The 24,922-nt window shown below is 41.9% G+C and overlaps 1 protein-coding gene across 2 annotated transcripts in view; it reads right to left on the bottom strand.

Annotated features, from left to right (window-relative positions):
• The window catches only part of LOC149139127 (uncharacterized), a 103,376-nt gene extending 78,764 nt beyond the window's left edge, over window positions 1-24,612 (bottom strand). The window contains exon 1 of one of the 2 annotated variants that reach the window (XM_089447311.1): window positions 23,279-24,612. In XM_089447311.1, the coding sequence (XP_089303437.1) occupies window positions 23,279-24,315 (1,037 nt within the window). In that variant the 5' untranslated portion in view covers window positions 24,316-24,612. The remainder of the gene's footprint in view (window positions 1-23,278) is intronic. The other variant, XM_089447310.1, reaches the window with a different exon arrangement.
• Between the last annotated feature and the right edge of the window lie 310 nt (window positions 24,613-24,922).

Below are 24,922 nucleotides of genomic sequence, written 5' to 3'. Positions count from 1 at the left end.
TTATATAAAAAGAGAGTAAAAAAAAAGGAGAGAGAATATATCATATAAAAAAATTTAAAAATAAATAAATTGTTGAAAAAAAAATTAAAAAAAAGGAAGATAAAAGAAGTGAAGAAAAAGAAAAAATATGGAATCCATGAGTACGGAACAAAGACAATCAATCACAAGAGATATAGAACAATTAATTACAATAATTGAGCGACAGATTGAGGAGAGAAAGAGAATGGATTCCTTCTTCCATATTCTACATCCATCATCACTTCCCCAAAATGATGTTATCCAATGTACTGAAAAAGTGTAGCTAAAAGATCAAGAGAATGACAAAATAGCCAAAATTCAACAAAGCAAGGAAGTGTTAGAACGGAAACATAAAAATCTTGTGAATATACATTACAAAGAAATAATGGAAAAGGACGAAGAAATTTCTCGTCTCAAGGACCATGTCGAAAAATAACTGACACAAGTGAAGAAGACTAAAGTCTCAAAAAAAGAACTCAAGAAGCATTTATCAAAACAAGAAGAGGAAAATCTACGTTTAAAGAACCTTAATAAAAAATTATTAGAACAAATCAGAGATCTAAAAGATGAAAAACTTAAAATTCAAAGCGCTGAAAATAAGGTTGATGAATCAAAAACCAAAGAACTTTTATGTCTGAGAAATCATAATCAAAGTCTGCTCAATCAAACTAAGAAACTTAAGGAGGATAAGAAAGCATTAACAGATAAGTTGGAACAAGTCACTCAAGAAGAAGTATCGAAATCTCCAGTCACAACAGTTCAAGTTGAAAATAAGGGAACGAATACTAATCCAGTGAATATGACAACTCAAGAAGACAAGTCAGTGGAAGAAACAACACACGTAGATGTTGCAGTTCAAACAATGGACATCCCAATTGAATGTTCCATAACCAATTCAACAACATCTTCACTAGAAGAAAATCTAAAAACTTTATATCGACATTCAAATCATGAGAATAGACAAATCAACCAAGCTGTGTATCAGGACCATTCAAACCAGAAACAACAAATTGATGTTTCAGAGAATAATGACGTAAAATCAATCCAGTCTTATGCTAACAAGTCGTTACAAAATTCCAGTGATCAGAATACTATACAAAAGATTAATTTGGGATGGTTTGATCCCTTCTCAGTGCGACAATTCTGTTTGTCACTAAGAAGATCATATCAGCTTGTATCGACGATGATGACTGTTCCAAGACGAAAAGACGTTCGAAGTCGAAAAAGAGATGAAGCTTTTTGTCATCGACAAGCTTTGAGGACAAAGCTTTTTGAGGAAAGAGGCAATGTAACGAATAAAATATATATTAATAATGTAAAATAATATAAATGATAATAAGCATAAATAGCTATTAGTTAATTAATAATTAGGTTGAAAAGGCATGTCTAATAGGAGATGACTCTTCATGAAGAGACACTTGCCTGATATATAAGCAAGCCTCTCGTTCTCATTTGTAAATCATTCATTCTTATTCATTTTATTTAATATAATATTTATATCCTAAATGGATATCTTGACATTCCAAGTTTTCTGGAGTAATTAATTTTTAGAAGGAACTTTATTCGCTGCAGCATCCAATTTATTGTACTCTCAAATCGCTGCATAATAATAAAACCCTCACCTGCTACATTGGTTTTCCCTTCAAGGTTTTTACAGGGACAATTGTCCAAAAATAAGGGTGTCATTTTATTGTGTGTGCATCTATTTCTTAGTTCTGTATTTTTATCTTCCGCGGCGTTTTTTATTTGTGAAGAGCAACAATGTGAATTGTTTGCTATTTGATGTTAATAATTTAACAAAAGACAAATAAATTATAAAAGTTGGAGAATAATTTCCAGTTGCTGCAGTTTAAGGAATTTTCACACAGATCCCTAATAGTTGAGATATCATAACAAGAATTACACCAAGGCCAGAAGGATCATTCTTGAGGGGGTCAAAGACCATATTATCACCCATCTCCATGGGAAGAAAATAGCATACGAGATGTGCAAAGCCATCTTGGATTTGTATCAGGGTTCCAGTGATGTCAGGAAGCTTGCATTGAATGACAAGCTAAGAAATATCTGGATAAACAAAGGAGAGCCCATCAATACGTACCTTTCCAAGTTCATCCAAGTTCAGGATGAGATAGTTGGAGAGGGTGAGATTGTAGCAGACTTGTGAGTCTTGCACTACTGGGACTTCATAAGTCTTGAGAGAATTTCTAAGATGCAGCCAATGGCAGGAAAAAATCTTCCCAACTGGGAAAGGTTGTGCGGAGACTACATCCAAGAAGAAATTTGGAGGGGGACGAGAGTTGGAGGTTCAACAAAGACAGAGGACGAGGATAACTTTTGTTAAAATTAGCAACTAGGGCCAAACTCCATGAGGATCACCTTATTCATGGTTGAGAATATTTTATCTAGATTCCTCTCGTCGAGAGGTGTAGGATTGATCTAAAGATCATCCGATTCCGATAAGTATTTATGGAGATATGAATTTATTTTGATTATGGACAAATTGTCAAAATCGGCCAGCAACTTTTGTAACTTAGAAGCCCAAAAGACACATCTATTCATCATCAACGTTTGCATATAAATACAGGATGTCTCCTCCTCATTTGGACACACACTTCTCATCCATCTCTCTCTCTCTCTTTTGCACAGAAAAGAGTCTCTCTCTCTCTCTCCTGCGCAGATAGGTCTCTCTCTCACACGTGGGAAGGAAGGACGCAATTTTCTAAGGGTTTACAATTACAAACTGCAGATTGGAACTTTGACCTGTGTTGACCAGCATTCTCTCTCTTGACTGTGCAGTAGGTGAAGCTAACTCTCCTTGGAAATCCACAATTTTTGGCACAGGAATCGAGGTGATCTGACCTCCGGTTTGGAAGATATTGACTACCCTTGTTGGATAGGTAAATCCCCTCTGCGGACAGAGGCGATCCCACTAGTCTAAAACAGAACTAGCCACAATCAAACCACGCTGCCACGCAAGTTCCTAGTTATGCATCAAAGGTGAATTAAGAAGACCAACCTGGAATCCAGCGCTATGGTTGAAGCAGGGTTGATGTTCCCGCCCTCGCTCCAGCAGATCATAAACGGACACCTGCACATGCAAAGGAAGAAACAGATACCAACATAAAATCCACCAAGGCACAACTATATTTCAGTCAGAAAGGAAATAAATCACACATCACCATAATAGACAATGAGATTGGAACTATAATAGCAGTCGCTCATTAATTAATAATAAAAAGGAAAAGTTACAACCAAGGTTCTGACGTTGAACCTCTCCTCCGGCTGGGCGAGCAGCTATATGTGTCTTGCAATGTATCTCCTCTCCGGCAGCATAACCTCTCTATGCTTCATTATCACTCATGATAACCACAACTAGCATTTCTCCAAGAACTCAAGAACTCAACAGCTAGCACTAGCTTGTCTAATGCATGAGGACAAATATTTATAGATGGAGAAGGTAGAAAGATTCGATGAACCAGGACACCCATTGTGGATTGGCATTATCCCAGAAAAGCTATTGTGGATAGTTGTCAAGGATAGATGATGACTCTCGAACTCTATCCATTGGATTTTTCCCTCAAAAGGCTTCGTGATCTGAAGGGAAAAAGCAGAAGGGCGTGCTTTTGGCAAAAATCATTACTAAACTGGGCTGGCGCGGGTGTTGGTCTGTGACAGAGCGCCAGTGGTCGCGCCCTCTTTTGAGGATCTCAGTTATTGGCACGGGTAAGATACTGTGGACCTGCGCCAATGGAAAAAGAGCACTTTTCAGGGATAATTTGCAGAAGGTGTCTTCAGGGAACATAAAGTACATACTCAGGGGAACATAATGCAAGTGTTTTTGGGTTATGTCACTACTCACAGGTCCCGGAATGCGTCCTCCAATGTATGGAAACGGGGCGATAGGGACGGTGACCAATGGTGACAAATTACTGTGTAACAGATGCCCCCTAAAGCATGAAGTCCGAGAGGTAGAGAGAGGGGTGAAATGCTTTACAAGAACACATATAGAGCTGCCGCCGAGGATCCGTGTTAAGAGACATGACTGATAGTTCAATTACATGATGTACGTGGTATGGTCGCAGCCATCCATAAGAGAGTACATAAATAATCTAGATCCATAGTATGGACGCAGCCATCTGGTTAGGATCAATGAATTGACTCAGGTATGGTCGCAGCCATCCAGTGAATGAGTCAAGTATTAAGAATCACGCCTGGATTACAACAGACACAATCCAGGGTCTTGCGCTCCATCTCGATCCGAACAAGAGTACAAGTTCAAGCATGTGAATATATGAGCTGAAGTCGAACATGCATGAACATCGTCTGATTACCAGTCAATAGTGGAAACTGTTAACAGACGCGAGAGGTACCACCAATAATGACAATGGCCCTCAAGGTACTATAGGTACAATCTACGGCGTGTGAATGAATGATCTGAAGTCGAACACCCGCAGAATCATTCGATCGGAGGCCAATGATGAAAACCTCACGTCGAACACGAAGAACCTGCCATTGAGGCATGCAGGCTCCAAGGCACCGGAAGGGAGTCTTTAGATCAACTTCCTGGATAATGAGTTGAAGTCGACAGGAAGTGACCTTGATCGAAGGTGGGCCATAATGTTTCCCACATCATCGACACGAGACAGAGAGATAATGTTGTGAATCACGATTGTATGAACTATCAGAGGGAGGTTGTTTCTTCGCAGAGGTCAACTTCTCTTGAACATATCGGCGGCACATTAATGGAATCGGCAGTATTTGACATCAATGTATCAAAGGTCATGATGACGAGGCAATGAGTGGATGAGAGGTCAAATAAGGTACCCAAGTCCATGGAAGCAAGTGAAAGATATGAGATGAGGTATCCCCACCCTGGACACGAAAGCAGAAAAGTGTCGTGTTCAAGAGCGACATACTGCCGTCACGGTAATAATTATGGTTCAAAAATTTTCTTTTCCCCCCGCCATTTCTGGCAAGTACCCCAGTTATTTTTAACAAGCTTGATGGGGATAGCATATGCTTGTGGTGTGACAAAATCCGATGTCATCAAGTTTTAACGAGTCTGACAAAGGAAGAACTCGGCGTCTTTTCATGTTTAGAGAGTTTGAAAAGACAGCAGAAAAGAAAACTCCAGGGGTGTCCTTTTTTGTAAAGTTGTGTCTCTCGGGCCCGAAAAAGTATAAAATAATACCCGAAAGAACCGCCCGATCATTACGATCAAGGAGTACTTTTCATAATTAGTGATTTCGACCTGAAAAAGTAAAAAAAGCGGTCAAACCACGTCGTTTCGGAACCATTAACGAGTTTGGAATGACAAAAACCCGGTAATCTTTTTATGTTTTAACGGTCGACAAAAAGAACTTAAAACGACCGCCCCTTATTAACATTTAACGAGTCAAGAGGAGCGACTCGGCAATCTTTTCCTCTTTAAATGGTCAGAAAAGCGCTGAAAGCGGACCTTCATTTTTATTCTCTTTAACGAGTCAAAAAGGAAAAATACTCGGCAATCTTTTCATATTTTACGAGTCAGAAAAGAGCGTAAAGGCGACTCGTCCTGAAGGAACGAGTGGTATAAAGGGTAGCAACTGATTCCAGGTACAGGTTGGAATTGCTCAAAACATGTAATGGTCAAGAGGCTGGCTAATAAAACCACTCATCGCTGCGGTTCCTCAGGAAAGGATAAACAACCAAGTGAAAGCATATGATCGGCCAAAGAGATGGTGGCGATGGAATGAAACAACCAAGGCTCATCTAGCAGAATTTAGCAGATAAAAGGCAATCACGGGATGTAAATCAGGTATGGGTTCATTTTTACACAAGCTTGAACCATGGAGAACTCTGCTTGGATTCAATTTCATTTTTACGCAAGCTTGAAACGAAAAACTATGCTTATTAAATTTTTTGCATGCCCCCAGCATGATAATGCAAATCGAGGTACATGCCCCCCAAGCTTCATGGCATTCACGGAGTGGATGGAATGAAGGTTCACTCTCGAGATCTGTGAAAGACTCGACTTGTATTTTACGAGATCTTAATCAAAAGACTCGATTTGGAAAGGAGGAGATGTTTCATTTTTTAATGAGGTTGACACAGTAAAAGAACTATCCTCATAACCCTTATTTCATTTTTTAATGAGCTTGACACAAGATCAGGAACTATGCTCGGCTAGACCTAGTTTCATTTTTTAAGGAGCTTGACATAGGAAAACGAACTATGCTCTGCCACCTAATTTCATTTTTTAAGGAGCTTGACACAGGAAAACGAACTGTGCTCCGTGCAGACCTAGTTTCATTTTTTAAGGAGCTTGACATAGGAAAGGAACTATGCTCCGCCACCTAATTTCATTTTTTAAGGAGCTTGACACAGGAAAACGAACTGTGCTCCGCCCGAACTTCATCATAATGAACAGGAAGTCGGGGCTTCCAAGAGTGCCACTCCCGGTGGAAAGACAACATCTCAGAAGTCAAGACCCAATGCCCCCAGGACACTATGCACGACGGTGGCATCGCTGGATACAGGCACGGGATAGGTGGCCACGTAGTTGACCTGCGGTGAGGCAGATGCAACTGGTGGATGAACACCAGGAGGGGATGACGACTGCGCAGGGGGGACCCGTGGACTAACGAACGATAATTGATCGATAGTCACAATTCGTCCATTGTGTGGAAAGCAAACCACACGGAAAAATGAAGAAATAAGGGCCCCCATGGCATAAACATAGTCACGACCAAGGAGAAGATTGAAATCTAAAGCACCTTGGGTAACCGATACGTCTATATAGACGGTCTTGCCTCCCAAAGTAATAGGGAACTTTGGAAGGATCCCTAATGGTTGGCTAGTTCCTCCGTCAAAAGCAGTCAGATTCGATGCTACGGGCACAAGCTGTGGGGAACCCAAAGCTTGCCAAGTAGTAGCAGACATAAGACTAACAGATGCACCCTCATCCAAAACAGTGCCAGGTATTGCCTTGTCATAGGCGTGTACCATGACCCAAAAAGGCACATGAGACGGGAGGCGGAAGGTAGTCAAACGTCTCCAGTCGAAGGAAGCGACTGAACTACTTGGTGGGGGAATCGTATGATTGCCCCCCTGCTCGGGGGAGAGCGCAGTAGGACTCTCAGATGTAGGGGTATTTCCAGATGTAGGAGAATTTGAGGAGACGAGAAGAACATGAGTTTGATGCTCTTCCGAAATAGAGTGGTCGGCGGGTGGTGAACTCGAGTCGACGCTCTTTCCGACCAATGGTTGGTCTGGAACAAGCTTGGCAGAGCCAGATTCAGGAAGAGGAGGCTGGACAAGAGAGGAATCTTGGTTGATTTCTTTGTCAGCAGGGGAACGTTCTGCAATTGCAGAAAGACGTTGATAACCAGTAGGAAGTTGGGTTGAGGGAGCTGTAAGACTTTCCAATACAATAGAGGCTCTATCCATGAATGGACAAAGGTGAAGGGGATGATTGCCTTCACAAAGTTTACAAGGGATTTGAATCTTCTCTTTTCCCTTACCGTTTCCAGGTGATAAGGTAACATTACCATGATCTCCAGAGGACGATGCAGGGCGGTCCGGATCATGAGACCATACTTCTAACACCCTGGGAATGCCAGGACAATCGCGGAGAAGGTGGTCTTCCTTGCACAACTTACAAGGAAATTTGACCTTCCGCGGAGGAGCACAAGGTGGCTCGACTTGAGTTATACTTTTAACCGCTGGTTTAGGAGTCTTCTTCTTCTTGGTCTTCTTCTTCTTTTTCTTAGTCACCTGGTTACTTGAATCCAGAGGTTCACCAGGCGAAGTAGAAGATGAGGATGAAGCAGTAGGCGAAGAAGGGGAAGGGTCCACCTTGGAATCAGCAAGACGTTGTTCGGGTGGAGGAGGTGGTGGTGGACCCGAACTGAACAGAGGAGCACTAGAGGGTATCTCAGGCTCCTTCCCGGTAGATGGCGGGTAATCTTTTGTTTGAGTACTGATATTGATGGGTATCGTTCCAGTTATAAACACTTGAGAACCAAAGGAAGAGGGAGGCTGAGATGGGTCAGCCACCATTTGAGGTTTTTGAGTTTGCTGTGAGGGAAAGGGTTCTTTAAGCACCGCAGGAGTCCCGGGAGTGCCTTTCAACAAACGACTAACTTCGGACCGCCTGGGGCAGTCCTTTGTATAGTGATCCTCATCACAGATAAGACAAGGATACTTGGGTTTGCGTTTGGCACCCTCATCGGGCGGAGGGTTAGGGGCTTCCTGCTTGGGTTGATCTGGCTTATTCTTCGGTTTCCCTTTCTTCTTTGCTTTCGAGGCTTTGTCTGTCGTGGTGGTTTGGACGGCATTGACCTCGGAAGTAACATTCGAAGTGGGTATTACCTGGGAGGTGGGTTCATTCGGAGCAGAAGTTATCACACTCGAGACCACCGAGTTTGAAAACAACCATACAGGTAAACCAATGGTCAACCCAGGCAAAGACAATGTTGCGATATACTGAACACCGACATTTCCAACAGAAGGAAATGGACGAGGGTTCCCATCAGGAGGAATACCTTGGCCGGTGGGCGCCGGGAAGGCTGCCATTGAACGAGAAATAATCCTACTCAAGCTAACGCAAACAAAATCTAATTGGGTAGATGTTATCGTGGCCAATAAATTTTAAGACACTGAACTTGACCTTTTCATATTTTAAGAGTCGAGAAAAGGACAAAAGATGACTCTAGTCTCCTTCGAATATTTAATGAGCACGAAGTGACAAGACGCTCACAGGCACCTTTTCTTTTAGGGAGTCTGAAAAGGATCAAAAGTGACTACTCTGGAGACTCTAGGCAAAAGGTTTACCAAACAATCCGTAAAACTGCTTATACACCTCGGCAATCAGATGAAAACCAAGGACTTCCCGTACTGCAGTCAATCTTCCCGAATGCTGTGTTCAGTGCATTACGGCTTGTAAGGCGGCAGACTCGGCTTCCTATGGATAAAGGATGATAGCCTAGTGGGGTCTCCCGTATATACGCGACGGTACGTGGGAGCTCAGTCCGTATTGGCACCTATCGTTTCACCGTGGAGGAATCACCCAACCACTCGACGGTAAGCTACCAGGTTTAAAGACGCCGGAACACGTCTCTAACCTAGACCTCTAGAATGTTTGTGTTATGTTCCAATGCGTTGTTATGTTCATTGAGTTTATTTTAAAGTTTATCTTCAATTATGTTTCAGTTTTTTGGTCCTACCGCAGGTGATATCTCAAACTTGCTAAATGCACATTATATGCCAAAATTATACCATTTCGTTCAATGAATTCTAACTACAGGAGAGTTGAGATTTTCAAACAAACAAAATGGATAATAAGAAAACAACAAAGATCCTAATGCAGCTAATAACAAGAAATAAAACTTTTTCTTTTCTTTTTAAAAGCGACAAATAACAATAAATGCTAACTAATATAATGCAAAAAGCTCTTTTGTTTTTTGATTTTTAAAATGGCATAATGCATGTAAACAAACCTCAAGAGATATCCACGAGTACAAACACAATTCACTCAATGGACACAGAACCAATTCAGAAACATGAAGATGAACTGTCAAAGCAAAGGAAAACACAAAGACGTTCAATGAACCATGTGATCTAAGTTCAAATGAAGTCAAGCAAGATCCAAGCAAGCTAGAAGTGAATCACTAGATGAGTGTGGAAAACAATCGAAAAGCTGACTGGATGATCAAACCACAACATCCCACAGAAGGCTCGACATGCACAGCCACTAGGTACTCTAGGGCTGGGATACAAAATCGATAGAAATAAGCAAACAACTGAAGGATGAAAGTAACAACCAGTCACACAGAGGTCCAACACACTTCCAGAAGCAGCAAAAGATAGGGAAGAACAAAAAATCCGAGTTTAAGGAGCTTTCAACTATCAAACTGGCAAAATTCACAGAGATGGCGCGACTGTGAAACTGCAACTCGCGCTAACAATTAATTGGCGCGGGTTCCTATGGAGCAACATGCGCCAACTGGCGCGACTGTCAGAAGAAAAAACGTGCCAGCCGCGTTTACTGACCCTGACTGACAGTGCCCAGAAGAACCAAACAGTAGATAGCAATTTCAAAACTGACCCAGAAAGTTCATTAACTCAGGCAAGCGAGAGAAAACTAATCATGCAAGACAAACTCCAAATAGCTTCTCCCCAGTGGAGTCGCCAAATTGTTGGATAGGTAAATCCCCTCTGCGGACAGAGGCGATCCCACTAGTCTAAAACAGAACTAGCCACAATCAAACCACGCTGCCACGCAAGTTCCTAGTTATGCATCAAAGGTGAATTAAGAAGACCAACCTGGAATCCAGCGCTATGGTTGAAGCAGAGTTGATGTTCCCGCTCCCTCGCTCCAGCAGATCATAAACGGACACCTGCACATGCAAAGGAAGAAACAGATACCAACATAAAATCCACCAAGGCACAACTATATTTCAGTCAGAAAGGAAATAAATCACACATCACCATAATAGACAATGAGATTGGAACTATAATAGCAGTCGCTCATTAATTAATAATAAAAAGGAAAAGTTACAACCAAGGTTCTGACGTTGAACCTCTCCTCCGGCTGGGCGAGCAGTTGAACCTCTCCTCCGGCTGGGCGAGCAGCTATATGTGTCTTGCAATGTATCTCCTCTCCGGCAGCATAACCTCTCTATGCTTCATTATCACTCATGATAACCACAACTAGCATTTCTCCAAGAACTCAAGAACTCAACAACTAGCACTAGCTTGTCTAATGCATGAGGACAAATATTTATAGATGGAGAAGGTAGAAAGATTCGATGAACCAGGACACCCATTGTGGATTGGCATTATCCCGGAAAAGCTACTGTGGATAGTTGTCAAGGATAGATGATGACTCTCGAACTCTATCCATTGGATTTTTCCCTCAAAAGGCTTCGTGATTTGAAGGGAAAAAGCAGAAGGGCGTGCTTTTGGCAAAAATCATTACTAAACTGGGCTGGCGCGGGTGTTGGTCTGTGACAGAGCGCCAGTGGTCGCGCCCTCTTTTGAGGATCTCAGTTATTGGCGCGGGTAAGATACTGTGGACCTACGCCAATGGAAAAAGAGCACTTTTCAGGGATAATTTGCAGAAGGTGTCTTCAGGGAACATGAAGTACATACTCAGGGGAACATAATGCAAGTGTTTTTGGGTTATGTCACTGCTCACAGGTCCCGGAATGCGTCCTCCAATGTATGGAAACGGGGCGATAGGGACGGTGACCAATGGTGACAAATTACTGTGTAACAACCCTAGTTTAGGGCTGATGCCGCTAATGCCGATGATACTAATGCCGATGATGATGATGCTGCTAATGCTGATGCCGTTGATCTAGGGTTTGTTGTTGCTGATATAAATCAGATTTTTGTACTATTTCTCTCTGCTGAATTATTGAAGATAAAAGAAGATTTGATTTGATCAAAGGGTTTCCCCATATTGGGGTTTGTCCCTGGCTAGCCGCCACATCTTGTGTCTCTTGTCTTGGCTTGTTTTCTATTGATCGTTTAATGTTCTATCTGCAATTTACTTATGTACATGTGATTGTTAATCTGTGGATAATAATAAGAAAGATAAGTAAACTACTCTAAGCATAGAACATACCATAATTTAACATGGTATCAGAGCTGAGGTGAAGACAAAGCCCAAGCAAGAGCAAGAGCAATCACCGAAGAGAAAGTTGGCAAGGCTATCTAAAAAGAACTATGGGGTCCTCTACACTCTTCCCCACCGAAGACAAGCTCCGTGAAAAGTCTGACTATCACGGATGGAAGATGTCTCTCAATCTGACTTTATAGAAGATCAGAAAGTGTTAGACCATGTGAGAGGCAATATTGTTGAGCCTCCATCAAATGCATCCGCTGCTACCACGAACAAATGGAAATCCAGAGAAAGCAAGGCAAAGAAGATCATCCGGGACTCTATCGACAAGCGCTTGGTGTCCTATGTTTCTGAACTGAACACCTCCAAGGAAATCTACAATAGACTAGATGTATTGTATGTACCTGATCTCAAAAGGAACCTGGTGTCCATTTCGGCAGTGGAAGACAAATGCTACAAGGTCGTTTTCTGCAATGGCAAGGTACGTGTATGGAAAAACAATATTAAAGATCCCTTCACTCTTGGGTTTCAAGTTGATTCATTATATCAGGTCGGAGGAAGTCCGCTAGGTGTCATGTCTTGTGACACATCTCTTCAGTCCGAACTATGGCATCGGAGGTTTGCTCACCTTCATTATAAAGCTCTACTTGATGTAAGAAAAATGGTGATCGGAATGCCCGAGTTCAGAATAGAGCAAGAAGGTGTATGTCCCAGATGTGCCGAAGGAAAGATAAAAAGGGGACCATTCCCCTCAAGCCAAAGCAAGACCTCCGATATATTGCAGTTAGTTCACTCAAACATATCTGGTATGATGCCTGTGAACTCCTTAGGAGAATATTCATATTACCTCATTCTTACATATGACTATTCTCACAAGACTTGGATATGCTTCTTGAAAAAGAAGGATGAAGTGTTCTCCTGGTTTCGACACTTCAAAGCCTTGATCGAGAATCAAACCGAAAAGAAGATCAAGATCTTAAGGACTGATAATGGGACTGAATATGAATCTAATGAGTTTCATGATTTTGTAAGGAAGCTAGCATTAAGAGGGAGACTACTCCTGAGCAAAATGGTGTAGCGGAAAGGAAAAATCGTACGATCATGGAAGTTGTTCGTGCTATGCTTCATGATCAAAGACTTCCGAAGTTTCTATGGGCCGAAGCTGCAAACACCGCCGTATATGAACAAAACTAATGCCCCCATCAAGCATTGGGTTCCAAAACTCCTAAAGAAATGTTCACCAGTAAGAAACCTGATATATCTCATTTTAGAATTTTTGGAAGCCCTGTATATTTTCATGTGCCGAAAGAAAAAAAAGGAATAAATTGGGTGCATCTGGAAAGAAAGGAATCTTCGTGGACTATAGTGAAAATACTAAGGGCTATGGAATCTATGTAGCCAGTCAAAGGAAGTCGTGATTAGTCATGATGTCACCTTTGACGAAGATATGGCTCTCAGCAAGGTGAACAATCTTCCTACAGTGAGGAGCTCTCAAGAAGCTGACACCAGGGAACTAAAAGAAAAAAACGTATAAGGCTCGTTTTGTCGCTCGTGGCTTCTCCCAGAAGGAAGGTATAGACTATGACAAGATATTTGCACCAGTTGCCAGATATACCACCATCTGCTCAATCATAGCCCTTGCGGTTTCACAAGGATGGAAACTACATCAAATGGATGTTAAGACCGCGTTCTTGCATGGTTCAATCAAAGAAGAGGTCTATGTGGAGCAACCCGAAGGATTTGAGATTTATGATCGAAAATCTCATGTGTGCAGGTTGAAGAAGGCCATCTATGGGCTAAAGCAAGCACCCCAAGCATGGTATGAGAGGATCGATAGCTACTTGATAAAGCTGGGATTCACTAGGAGTGAAGCCGATCCCAACCTTTACTTTAAGGTTGAAAATGACAAACCTCTCATACTGGTGTTGTATGTTGACGACCTCTTTCTAACAGGTGCAGACCCTCTCATTCACAAATGTAAGAGGGAATTGGCTTCTGAATTTGAAATGAAGGACCTAGGACTGATGCACTATTTCCTAGGAATTGAAGTTTGGCAGAAGCCAGGGGAAATTTTCCAATCTCAAGGAAAATATGTGGTGAAGATATTGGAAAGATTCGGTATGGTGGACTGCAAGCCTGTAACTACCCCGATGGAGCTTGACTTCAAAAAGTGAAGCAGTAGTGTTGTTGGACCTGTTTTACGAAATACCACCGAGTATCGTCAACTCGTCAGAGCATTAATGTTCTTAGTGAACTCCCGTCCATATATATTCTTTGCAATCAACACGTTGAGTCAACATATGGTTGAACCTCACCACATACATTGGATTGGTGCCAAGAATCTGTTGAGATATCTTCGTGGCACAATTACTTATGGGTTAAGATACACTGCCGAAGATGTGAGACTACTTGGGTATACTGATGTTGATTGGGCAAGCAATGTGGTGGACCGAAAGAGCACTTTCGGGTGCTGTTTCTTTTTGGAATCTGCTTCGATATCCTGGATGAGAAGGAAGCAGAAGTCGGTGGCTTTGAGCACCGCCGAGGCAGAGTATATTGCTGCTAGCATGGCCTCCTTTGAGCCAGTCTGGTTGCGAAAGCTCTTCAGTGAGCTATTTGGATTTACATTGGATACCACCGTGATTCTATGTGACAACCAGAGCAGGATCCGATTATCAAGAAATCACGTATTTCATGATCGCTCCAAGCATATCGATATCAAGTACCACTATATTCGAGATATGGTGCAGCGAGGAGCAATAAGGCTCCAACATATCAGTACAAATGAACATGTCGCCGACATTCTGACAAAGCCCCTAGGAAAGGTCAAATTCCTGACTTTCCGAGAACGACTTGGTGTCATTCAGAGACCCTCTGATGAGGGTCAAGTATGATGTACTAAGCTCTAGGAGCTCCAGGGGAGCGCAGGGTACTTCTTGGAGAGACATATGACCACAGGGGGACTCACCATCCCATGTTGGTGCACTTTGTACAGTGTAAAAGATTCAACCTTCCCCTGTGACACCCCGTGGCAACTATGGAACAGGATGATTAGTTCTCCTGTGGGCCAAGATGATTCGTTCTTCGTGGCGACTATGGAACAGGATGATTAGTTCTCCTATGGGCCAGGATGATTAGTTCTCCTTGTGGGCCAGGATGATTCCTTCTCCGTGGCGACTATGGAACAGGATGATTAGTTCTCCGTGGCATCCACTGGACAAGATGATTCACTCTCCTGTGGATAGGATGATTCGCTCTCCTGTGGCCAAGATGATTCGCTCTCTTGTGGGACAGGATGATTCGCTCTCCTGTGGACAGGATGATTCGCTCTCCTGTGGGATAGGATGATTCGCTCTCCTATGGACAGGACGATTCGCTCTCCTATGGACAGGATGATTCGTTCTCTTGTGGACAGGATGATTCGCTCTCCTGTGGACAAGATGATTCGCTCTCTTGTGGGACAGGATGATTCACTCTCCTGTGGATAGGATGATTCGCTCTCCTGTGGACAAGATGATTCGCTCTCTTGTGGGACAAGATGATTTGCTCCCTGTGGACAAGATGATTCGCTCTCCTGTGGACAAGATGATTCGCTCTTTTGTGGACAGGATGATTCGCTCTCCTGTGGACAAGATGATTCACTCTCTTGTGGGACAGGATGATTAGTTCTCCTATCGAGGCATCCTACCCATGCAGTCTAGGACTCATGGGAAGTACCTCTCATCTGATCAATGAGCAGGGAAATGAGGATAAGGACCATAGTAGTACCGATGGACGCCTCATTGTATCTACCGTACTCCCTATGCTAGGATGACCTTCATTGATCTGGGATCAATGATACTGGTCTAGGACCAGTGAGAGTGGTACCCACTATGACACTGACTTCGGGTCAATAGAGGACTGGTCTGGGACCAGTGGTACACACTCTGACACTGACTTCGGGTCAGTGGAGGATGGTATGATACATCTTCGATCACTTCTTCTTCCTCTTCATAGTTCGAGCAGAGCAGAGCATAGCAAGGCAGAGCAGGGGTCAAGCTGTTCAGGGCAGTGCATTTGATGGATGAATAGTAGCAACAGTCAGACAAATTGCAAATGGTGTTCTCCCTAGTTGAGAGGGAGTGTTAAAATTGGCAACTAGGGCCAAACTCCATGAGGATCACCTTATTCATGGTTGATAATATTTTATCTAGATTCCTCTCGTCGAGAGGTGTAGGATTGATCTAAAGATCATCCGATTTCGATAAGTATTTATGGAGATATGAATTTATTTTGATTATGGACAAATTGTCAAAGTCGGCCAACAACTTATGTAGGCTTAGAAGCCCAACAGACACATTTATTCATCATCAACGTTTGCATATAAATACAGGATGTCTACTCCTCATTTGGACACACACTTCTCATCCATCTCTCTCTCTCTTCTGCGCAGAAAAGAGTCTCTCTCTCTCTCCTGCACAGATAAGTCTCTCTCTCACACGTGCGAAGGAAGGACGTAGTTTTCTAAGGGTTTACAAACTGCAGATTGGAACTTTGACCAGCGTTGACCAGCATTCTCTCTCTCTTGACTGCGCAGTAGGTGAAGCTGACTCTCCTTGGAAATCAGCAATTTTTGGCACAGGAATCGAGATGATCTGACCTCCAGTTTGGAAGATATTGATTGCCCTAATTTAGGGCTAATGTCGCTGATACCGATGATACTGATGCCGCTGATGCCAATGATGCCGATGCCGCTGATACTTATACTGATGTCGGTGATCTAGGGTTTGCTACGGCTGATATAAACCAGATTTTTGTACTATTTCTCTCGGCTAAATTATTGAAGATAAAAGAAGATTTGATCAAAGGGTTTCCCCATATTGGGGTTTGTCCCTGGCTAGCCTCCACATCTTGTGTCTCTTGTCTTGGCTTGTTTTCTGTTGATCGTTTAATGTTCTATCTGCACTTTACTTATGTACATGTGATCGCTAATCTGTGGATAATAATAAGAAAGATAAGTAAACTGCTCTAAGCATAGAACATACCATAATTTAACAACTTTGCCTTAGCAAGCAAAGGAAACAAAGCCTAGGGCAAGAAGGGCCAAGGAAAGGCAGAGTCCAGTCAGAAGGGCAAGAAGAAGAAGAAATATTTGAGCAAGATCAAATGCTTCCATTGCCACCAGTTCAGGCACTATGCTACTAAGTGTCCTAACCGGAAGAAGGGGTCCAATAAGGACCATGTGGCCACATTAGTTGAGGTAGATACGTTTTCTTCTTAGTTCAAGAAAGAATTCTAATTGATAGCTTGCATGGCAAGCTCTGTTGGCAACAGCGTTTGGTACATTGATTCTGGAGCATCCTTCCACATGACCGAGAACAAGCAATATTTCAGCTAGTTGAAGGAGAAGGGCATGCAATTTCACATTGAGCTAGAAGATGATGGCAAGTACTTGACTAGGGGAATAGGTACTATTAGTTTTGAGAGGGAGTTTGGTAGCTCTCTCCATCTCAAGTATGTCCTATATGTTCTAGGCCTTAAAAAGAACCTTGTTTTTGTTTCCACCATGGAGGACAAGGGTTATGATGTCATTTTTAGCAGAGGTAAGGCATACCTCAAGCACTTAGCTTCTGGAGCCATGAAGCAGATTGGTGTGAGGGTAGAGAATCCTTACAAGTTGTAGGTTGAGTCAAACGCAACCTTGAGCAACAAGGCAAGGCGTGAGCATGGCAGAGAAGTGGGGGAGTTTTGGAACAGACGCATGGGGAATTTGCATCATGGGGCGATCAAGATCCTTCAATACCTATCCACAGGGCTACCACCATGCAGTATTGACTAGCATGATGTGTGCAAGGGGTGCACACTTGGAAAGTATGTCAAGTCATCTTTTCAGGGCCGAGACAACAGAGCTAGAGTGATTTTGGAGCTAATACATCCAGACGTATATGGGCCCTTCTCTTCTCCATTCCTCATGAGACATAGGTATTATGTCACTTTCATAAATGATTATTCTCATAAAACATGGATCTTTTTTATGAGGAAGGAGGAGGTATTCTCCAAGTTCATGGCGTTTAAGGCCTTGGTAGAAAACCAGACCAGGAAGAAGATCAAAACATTGAGTGACAATGGCAGGGAATATGTCACCAATGTCTTCAAGGACGTGTGTGTTAAGGAGGGCATTAGGAGAGAGCTTACAGCAACCCATAACCCTTAGTAGAATGGGGTGGTTGAGAGGAAGAACCACAACATAGTTGGAGCAGCCAAGGCCATGTTGCATGACCAAGGACTGCCCATGTTCTTATGGGCAGAGGTGTGCAACACTATAGTATTTCCGCAGAACATGAGTCCACACAGAGTGCTTGGATGAGTTACACTAGAGGAGGCTTTCACAAGCAAGAAGCCTGATGTTTCTCACTTCTGCATCTTTGGGACAAAAGTTTACTGCCATGTGCCCAAAGAGAGCAGGAAGAAGTTGGAGCCCACAGCTAAAAAGGGAATTTTCATGGGTTACAGTGAGACATCTTAGGCATACAAGGTGTATATACCATCACTCAAGAAGACAATTATCAGGCGGGACGTGAGGTTTGAGGAGGACAGAGCTCTGAGGGAATCCTTGGAGTGAGAGCAAGTTGGAGTACCTGAGGAGGAGCTACTCGCTCCCAAGCAAGAGCCTCAACCAGTATCACAGATTGAGATCAGCCAAGTGACTGGGATCTTGTACAACAGTATGACAAGGAGTCATTGCAGGATGAGGAGGAGAGGCCAGGATGAGTGGAGGCAGCCACTTAGTCAGTGACTCCCAGCACAAGAAGGAAGACAACCAAGTGGCCCGAGAGGTTGATTCAAGAGGCCCAGGAGCAAGTTGAGACTCTTAGCTCTATGTTCAGGCAAAGCAAGCAGCCACAGAGGTAAACCAGATATATGGCACAGATGACTGAGTCGTTGGACATAGAGCCTTCTTGTTATGAGGAGGCAGCCTCTCAGCGTGGAGGAATATTCCTCCATCATGAAGAACGATGTTTGGGAGTTTGTGCCATGGCCAAAAGGAAAATCAGTAGTAGGCTCATGTTGGGTGTACAAGGTGAAGCATGGAGCAGATGGGAGTGTAGAGAAGTACAAGGCCAGAGTTCTGGTACTTGCAGCTCATATGGGGTGGAAGATCCACTAGATGGATGTGAAGATAACATTCCTCAACAAGGTGGTTGAGGAAGATATTTATATGGAGCAACCAAAGGGGTTTGAGACTTTCAACAGAGACACTCATGTTTGTTTGTTGAAGAGAGCTCTTTATGGGCTCAAGCAAGCTCTGAGAGCACGGTACACTCGCATTGACACCTACTTTCAAGGATTGGGCTTCACTAAGAGTGAGGCAGGTGCCTACCTGTACAACATCACGGTTGGAGAGCAGACAACTTGATTCAAGATTACAAGGCAGATCTTGCAAGAGAGTTTGAGATGAAGGGCATAGGGCTTATGCACTATTTCCTTGGGCTAGAGATATGGCAGGGTGATGGGGAAATCTTCTTGGGGTAGAGGAAGTACACTACATAGATCCTTTGGAGGTTTTATATGCAAGATTGCAAGCCCATGACCACGCCTCTAGTCACAAACTGGAGGAAGGTGGACACTAGCAGAGCAAAGTGAGTAGATGCTACATTGTACAAGCAACTCATCGAGTTGTTGATGTACTTAGTCAACACATGACCTGACATATGTTTTGCAATGAACCAGTTGAGCCAATTCACAATGGATCCTACCAAAATTCACTGAGTTCTTGTGAAGCATGTTTTGAGGTATCTCAAAGGCACAACAGATTATGGATTATGGTACAGACAAGTTGATGGAGTGAGGCTTGAGGGCTTCACAAATGCAGAATTGGCAGGGGGAGGTCCATAGATTGGAAGAGCCCTTCAAGTTAATGTTTTTAAAACTGGCCTAACTAATCGGTTACCGGTCTGACCGGCCGATCAGCAAGGCCACCGATTGGAACCGGCTAAAAAACCCGATCAAGAAGGCAATGTAGCGAAGTTTTGGCCCTAACCGGCTGGTTCGTAGTCAAACTGGCCGGTTCAGTCCAAAACCAGCCGGTTACCTACCATGCCAGCCTCCACCATTTGTATTGCTGGTTTGTTTGTGGGGATCCTATCTCTGACATGATTGGAAGCTTGAAAATGAATTGTATGAGGGTGACCAGCATTCTCTCTCATCACATGCATGAGATTTCAGATCCAAGGAAGAAAAGTGTGACGAAGGCCTTGTTGTAGCACCCCATGTTTCTATTAAATAGTATGCATGTCATCATGTCTCAAATGAAGCACATTGTGATGATGAGATACACTTGCATGAAGGCAAGGGTTTGGTGAGTCATATTCCCTTCCAAGTTTCTAAAATTAGTAATGATTCTTTTGATGATTTGGAGAGGGTATATTTTGTAGAAGAACCCTGAAGATGAAAACCTTTTAGGTGTTATCGTTCCCTCATGTAATGAAGAGCATGACGGCCAAGAGGATGAGGATTTTGACACTTTTTTATTGTAAGGCATAGATGGCATTTGTATTACTAGTTTGTTTGTGGAGATCCTATCTCTGACATGGATATTGAGAGTTTAATAGAGAAATGTCTAATTGGCATACTCAATTACTCCAATTTCAATTAGCGTCAAAGACCATCTCATGAAGCATAGAGAAAGCATTGTAGGGTCTATCTTTGATGATCTCAAAGAGCCAAACATGGTGGAGTCAGGTGAACCATTTTTCATTATTAATGAACAACCATATCTTTTCATCGTGGTGATTCAGTGCAAGATAAAGGGTTTTTTTATGGCAATAAAATTGCAAACCAAACAAATTGTTTATTTGAGTCATTGCTTATGTATTTTACTATTTTGTCGATGATATGTATTGCACTCGGTGCCATTTTGATATATTCACCTTTACATGGTATATAAATGAGCAAACTTTGCATATTTTGTCTCTATTGGCTTGGAATCATGGTTTTAAATCTTAAAAATAGTTTTGTTTTATCAAAAATTAATTATTTAATGTATTTTTCTAAAACCGGTTCGTTTAGACCTAACCAGTCCCGGTTGGACCGGTTCCGGTCGGTAAACCGGTTCATTAGGTGGACCGGTCTGATCACTGGTTTCGGTTTTAAAAACATTGCTTCAAGTTGCGTCTTCAGCATTGGGTCAACAGTGGTTTCCTACTTTAGCAAGAAGCAGAGATTAGTTGCAATCAGTTCAACAGACACCGAATACATGGCTGCCAGCTTGGCAGCATGTGAAGCTATCTGGAGGAGGAAGTTGCTTGTGGGACCTTTTCGGCAGGGGATGAGGCCCACTATGATAAATTGTGACAATCAAAGTTGCATTAAGCTCTCTGAGAATCCAATGTTTCATGATTGCTCCAAGCATATCAAGATCAGATATCCTCATCTCAAGGACTGTGTGCAGAAAGGGATAATGAAGTTACCGTACATTCCAACAGAAGAGCAAACAACAGACATCTTGACCAAGGCATTGGCAAGAGGCAGTTTCGTCTATTTCAAAGATAAGTTGTGAGTTGTACAGAATCCCTTCCTCACTAAGAGGTAGTGTTGAAAATGTAGAGATGGAAGGTCTTATGGCTTGTGCCTTAACCAATGAAGACCTTGACTTAGTCTTTCTCTAGCATGGGTGCGATTTCATGAAGTAGACTTCAGTTACGATGAGTTGATTTTTAATTGCAATTTTGTTTGTACTCAAGTTTGTACCTAGATTCATCTTTAACTTCGATGAACCTAAATGAGTTTATTACAAAAACCTTTTGAGGTTCGACAAATTTCCAAGTCAGAGCTTGAAATTCATTGAATATAATGAATTAGGGTATGAGATAGCAGGCAACAAGCTCAAGTAAAGAGCAACAAACCTAGTAAAGAGCATGCAAAATAATGTGATATGCTAGGCAAATGAGGAGATTGCTTTATGACTGAATGGCCACATGAGAGGAAAGTAGGTTGGATTTTTTCTAATTTCACTGTATAATCAGTGCCCAATTTGAACATCAATATTGTAACCTAAACCTAAAACTTTCCTAGAATAGATCAAGTACAACTCAACTATCCTCAAGTCCTAAATGGCATCCCTCACCATCTTGGAACATTCCCTTGATAGCCTAGGTTCCCAAAACATTCGATCACTAGGTAGGATGGTTTTTTAGGTAGAGGGACACATCTTCGTGCAACATTAGCTAATTGATAGTTGTATTTATATCAAATAACAATTATCTTATGCATTGATAACAATTTTACTATGCGCAGTTCATAATAGTATAATACAAATTTAAAAATAGTTAATAACTCTTAAATAGTCATTATGCCACCATCTTAACTAGTTCCCATGTTGTCATTCTATGCAACCATCTAATTCTCATTATGGTAGCATCTTAACCAATAGTCAAATTGTCGTTAAACACAACCATCTAACTCTCATTTATGGGCTTCAACTTGCTCATAAATACTAGTCTAACTAGTATAAGGGGTTAACTATACTGATTGTCACCAATGTTGATGGGCATTTGACTAGTTTTGTTCAACATGTGCTTGATTCAAATTCCACTGGGTTAGGCAAACTAATCTATGTTAACAGGTTTACTAGGGATGCCACCCACAAATATGGGTATGCATCCCCTGAGTTTCCACACAAGTGTTCCCTGAAAAAAAAATAGGATAGTAGTCTAATCAATAACTCTTATATAGCACAACCTACACTAATTGTATACACTGACTTAAATTCCAAACTTGTTACGGGGCAACCTAAATGTACAAGAGGACTAATAAAAAAACGGAGGATAAGTTAGCCATTCTTTCCTAGCAAGCATGCCCTTTTATCTTTATTAAATTTGTCTTGAGATGACAAAATGACAATGATAATAATACTAATCACATTTTTAAGATTAATTGGGTTACTTGGCATATATTCATATCAAAACACATAAATTCAACCATATCACACAAGTACCATAGTAAGTCGATTTGGAACTGAGATAGTGCAACATACCTCTTTGAAAGGGTAAAACAACATCAATAAAGGAAAAATCTTAAGGCATTACTTAAAACATAATAGCAAAATAGAGTAATTTTTTCTCAAAATCTACATATAGAAACTATTCATATAACTTACTGTTTGTATATGCTTCTTAGAATTGGTGATTATAAACTTGGACTGACTTTGCCTTGATACCAATGTAGAGATGTTTAAAATGTTTAATTGCATCCTAGTGAACTGATGTAACTAGGCCATGTAGGAGACTGGCTCACGTAACATATACGAATGGCCTATATAATGGTATTGTACTGGTTTGTATGAGTAACCAATAAAAATTGGCATCAGAAAGTATCTACTATATTTAAGCCATCCAAGTTATTGATGAGCTAGGACCATCTGCATTTCGATCACATAAGGATAGTAATGAATGTCAAATGGTGAGGGAGGAGTGTGTGAATTTCGACAACACCAGGGATTGTAATGAATCTCAAATGGTGTGGACCACGGGATGTTTGGCCTCGCAAGGAATGTCTATACGAAGTGAAATGGCATACTTATTCGATATATATACAAGTGAAACGGCATAATTCGATATATATCCTAGTGGAACAGCATAATTAGATATGAGTCTTAGTGAAAGGCTTACTTACTTCGGTATTTCAGGATGGTCATTTGCAAAATTAACAGCTGCAAACTTGACAAACGCATAGAGTTCCTCTGTACTAAGACCTCTAAGATCTAATGGTCCTCCTGGAAAATTCACTGCCTTGCTCAGGTACCCTCTTTCATTCAAATGCTCTAGAAACTGAACCCACTCCGGCCACGGATGCTCCAAAGAACCGGAAACACCGTCTGCCTTCCTTTGCATCTTCATCTTCTTCGTCTTCTTCTGCTCAGCCTTCACACTTTTCTTCTGCTCAGCCTTCACACTTTTCTTCTGCTCTTTAGAGAAAATGGAAGTGAGACTAGGAACCTCCTCGGTTTTATTATAAATTGAGCTTTCAATTTTCTTCTGTTCTTTAGAGAAAATGGAAGTGAGACTAGGCGCACCCTCGGTATTGTTATCAATTGGACCTTTCTCGGACTCAACAAAACTTGGAAACTTCTGATTTTTTGTTTTTACCTGCGATGCGTGCTTTCGTTTGAGATTCTTTATTTTCTTCTCCAAATCATCTATATTTTCCCTCAATTTATTAATCATTTCGCACTGAGATTCGAGCTTACTCTTCAATTTTTTGACCTGTTCTTCTGGTGGAAGATCGCTCATGCCTTCAACATCCAACGCTAGCCGTTTAAGCTCCACTATTTCATCAAGGCCGACGGCTTCTCTGAAGAGTAAATCAATGGTCTTCGTCTGAGATGAATTTTTGACAGCAGAACCCTCCGCTTCATTTGTTTCCATTGCATCAAGTTTTGAAAATTCATCATCTTGAGATTCACAGAACTGTATGGGATTGGCGCCAAAAAATCTGAATCCACACTGTAAATGCAAAGGAACAAATGCTCTGGGGAGTATGTCATTGCCGCTGAAACCACGAGGATTTTCTGACGAAAACAATGGATACTTCTGCAGATTTTCGGACAAAGACGAGCCGATTTTTCTAGGGCCTGTGCTGGTATTCAGGTGCCGAAGAAGCGAGAGGTATTGCTGAGTTCTGCGCGCAACCGAGCTGCTTCGAATGAACATTTTTTAATAGCAAAACCCTAATATAATCGGATTATAATTCAGGCTTTTGCAGCAATGGACACGCAGCTATGCATCATCCACTGCAGCCTCAGCCAGTCCCATGCCTACCGTTCAAAAAAAGCCCAGAAGCCAGGGGCAAGCACATTTGACGTCGATACAGAGGGTTTAGGGTTTAAGCAGCGTGGGAACTTCAAAGGGTTTAAGGTTCAACGGAGAAATTGGGAACGAAGGTTTGTAGGGAGAGAACAATGTAGGAAGTACCATGGCAAAAATCCACTTGCTTAAAAGTTATATTACAAAGATGTTTTGAACAATCTTTTTTCTGTTTTGGGTTTTAGGAGGAGTGGTTTGGAATATGGTTGTTATTTTTGTTTGGAATAAAGAAGAGAATTTTAAGAGGCAGAAAGTATTATATGTTTTTCAAAAGATGTAAAGAGGTAGAGTTATGTAATTGGAAAATGATTAAAGTGTTTTTTGGATTCTTAGTTTGTCTAGTGATGCTATATGGGTGTGAATTGTGGGCTAGCAGCCCGTCTCAAAATGGAAACAAATTGAGTAAATCGAAAATTGCTTGATCATGATCAAGTTCAAAATAAAAAGTTTAGTA

This window comes from Pinus tabuliformis, chromosome X (genome assembly GCF_031772625.1).
Source record: "Pinus tabuliformis cultivar Carrire ecotype Pingquan chromosome X, CPIR1, whole genome shotgun sequence".
NCBI classification, from domain to species: Eukaryota; Viridiplantae; Streptophyta; class Pinopsida; order Pinales; family Pinaceae; genus Pinus; species Pinus tabuliformis.
Note: the sequence above shows the minus strand (reverse complement) of the source record. Positions and strands in the feature narration are given on the sequence as shown.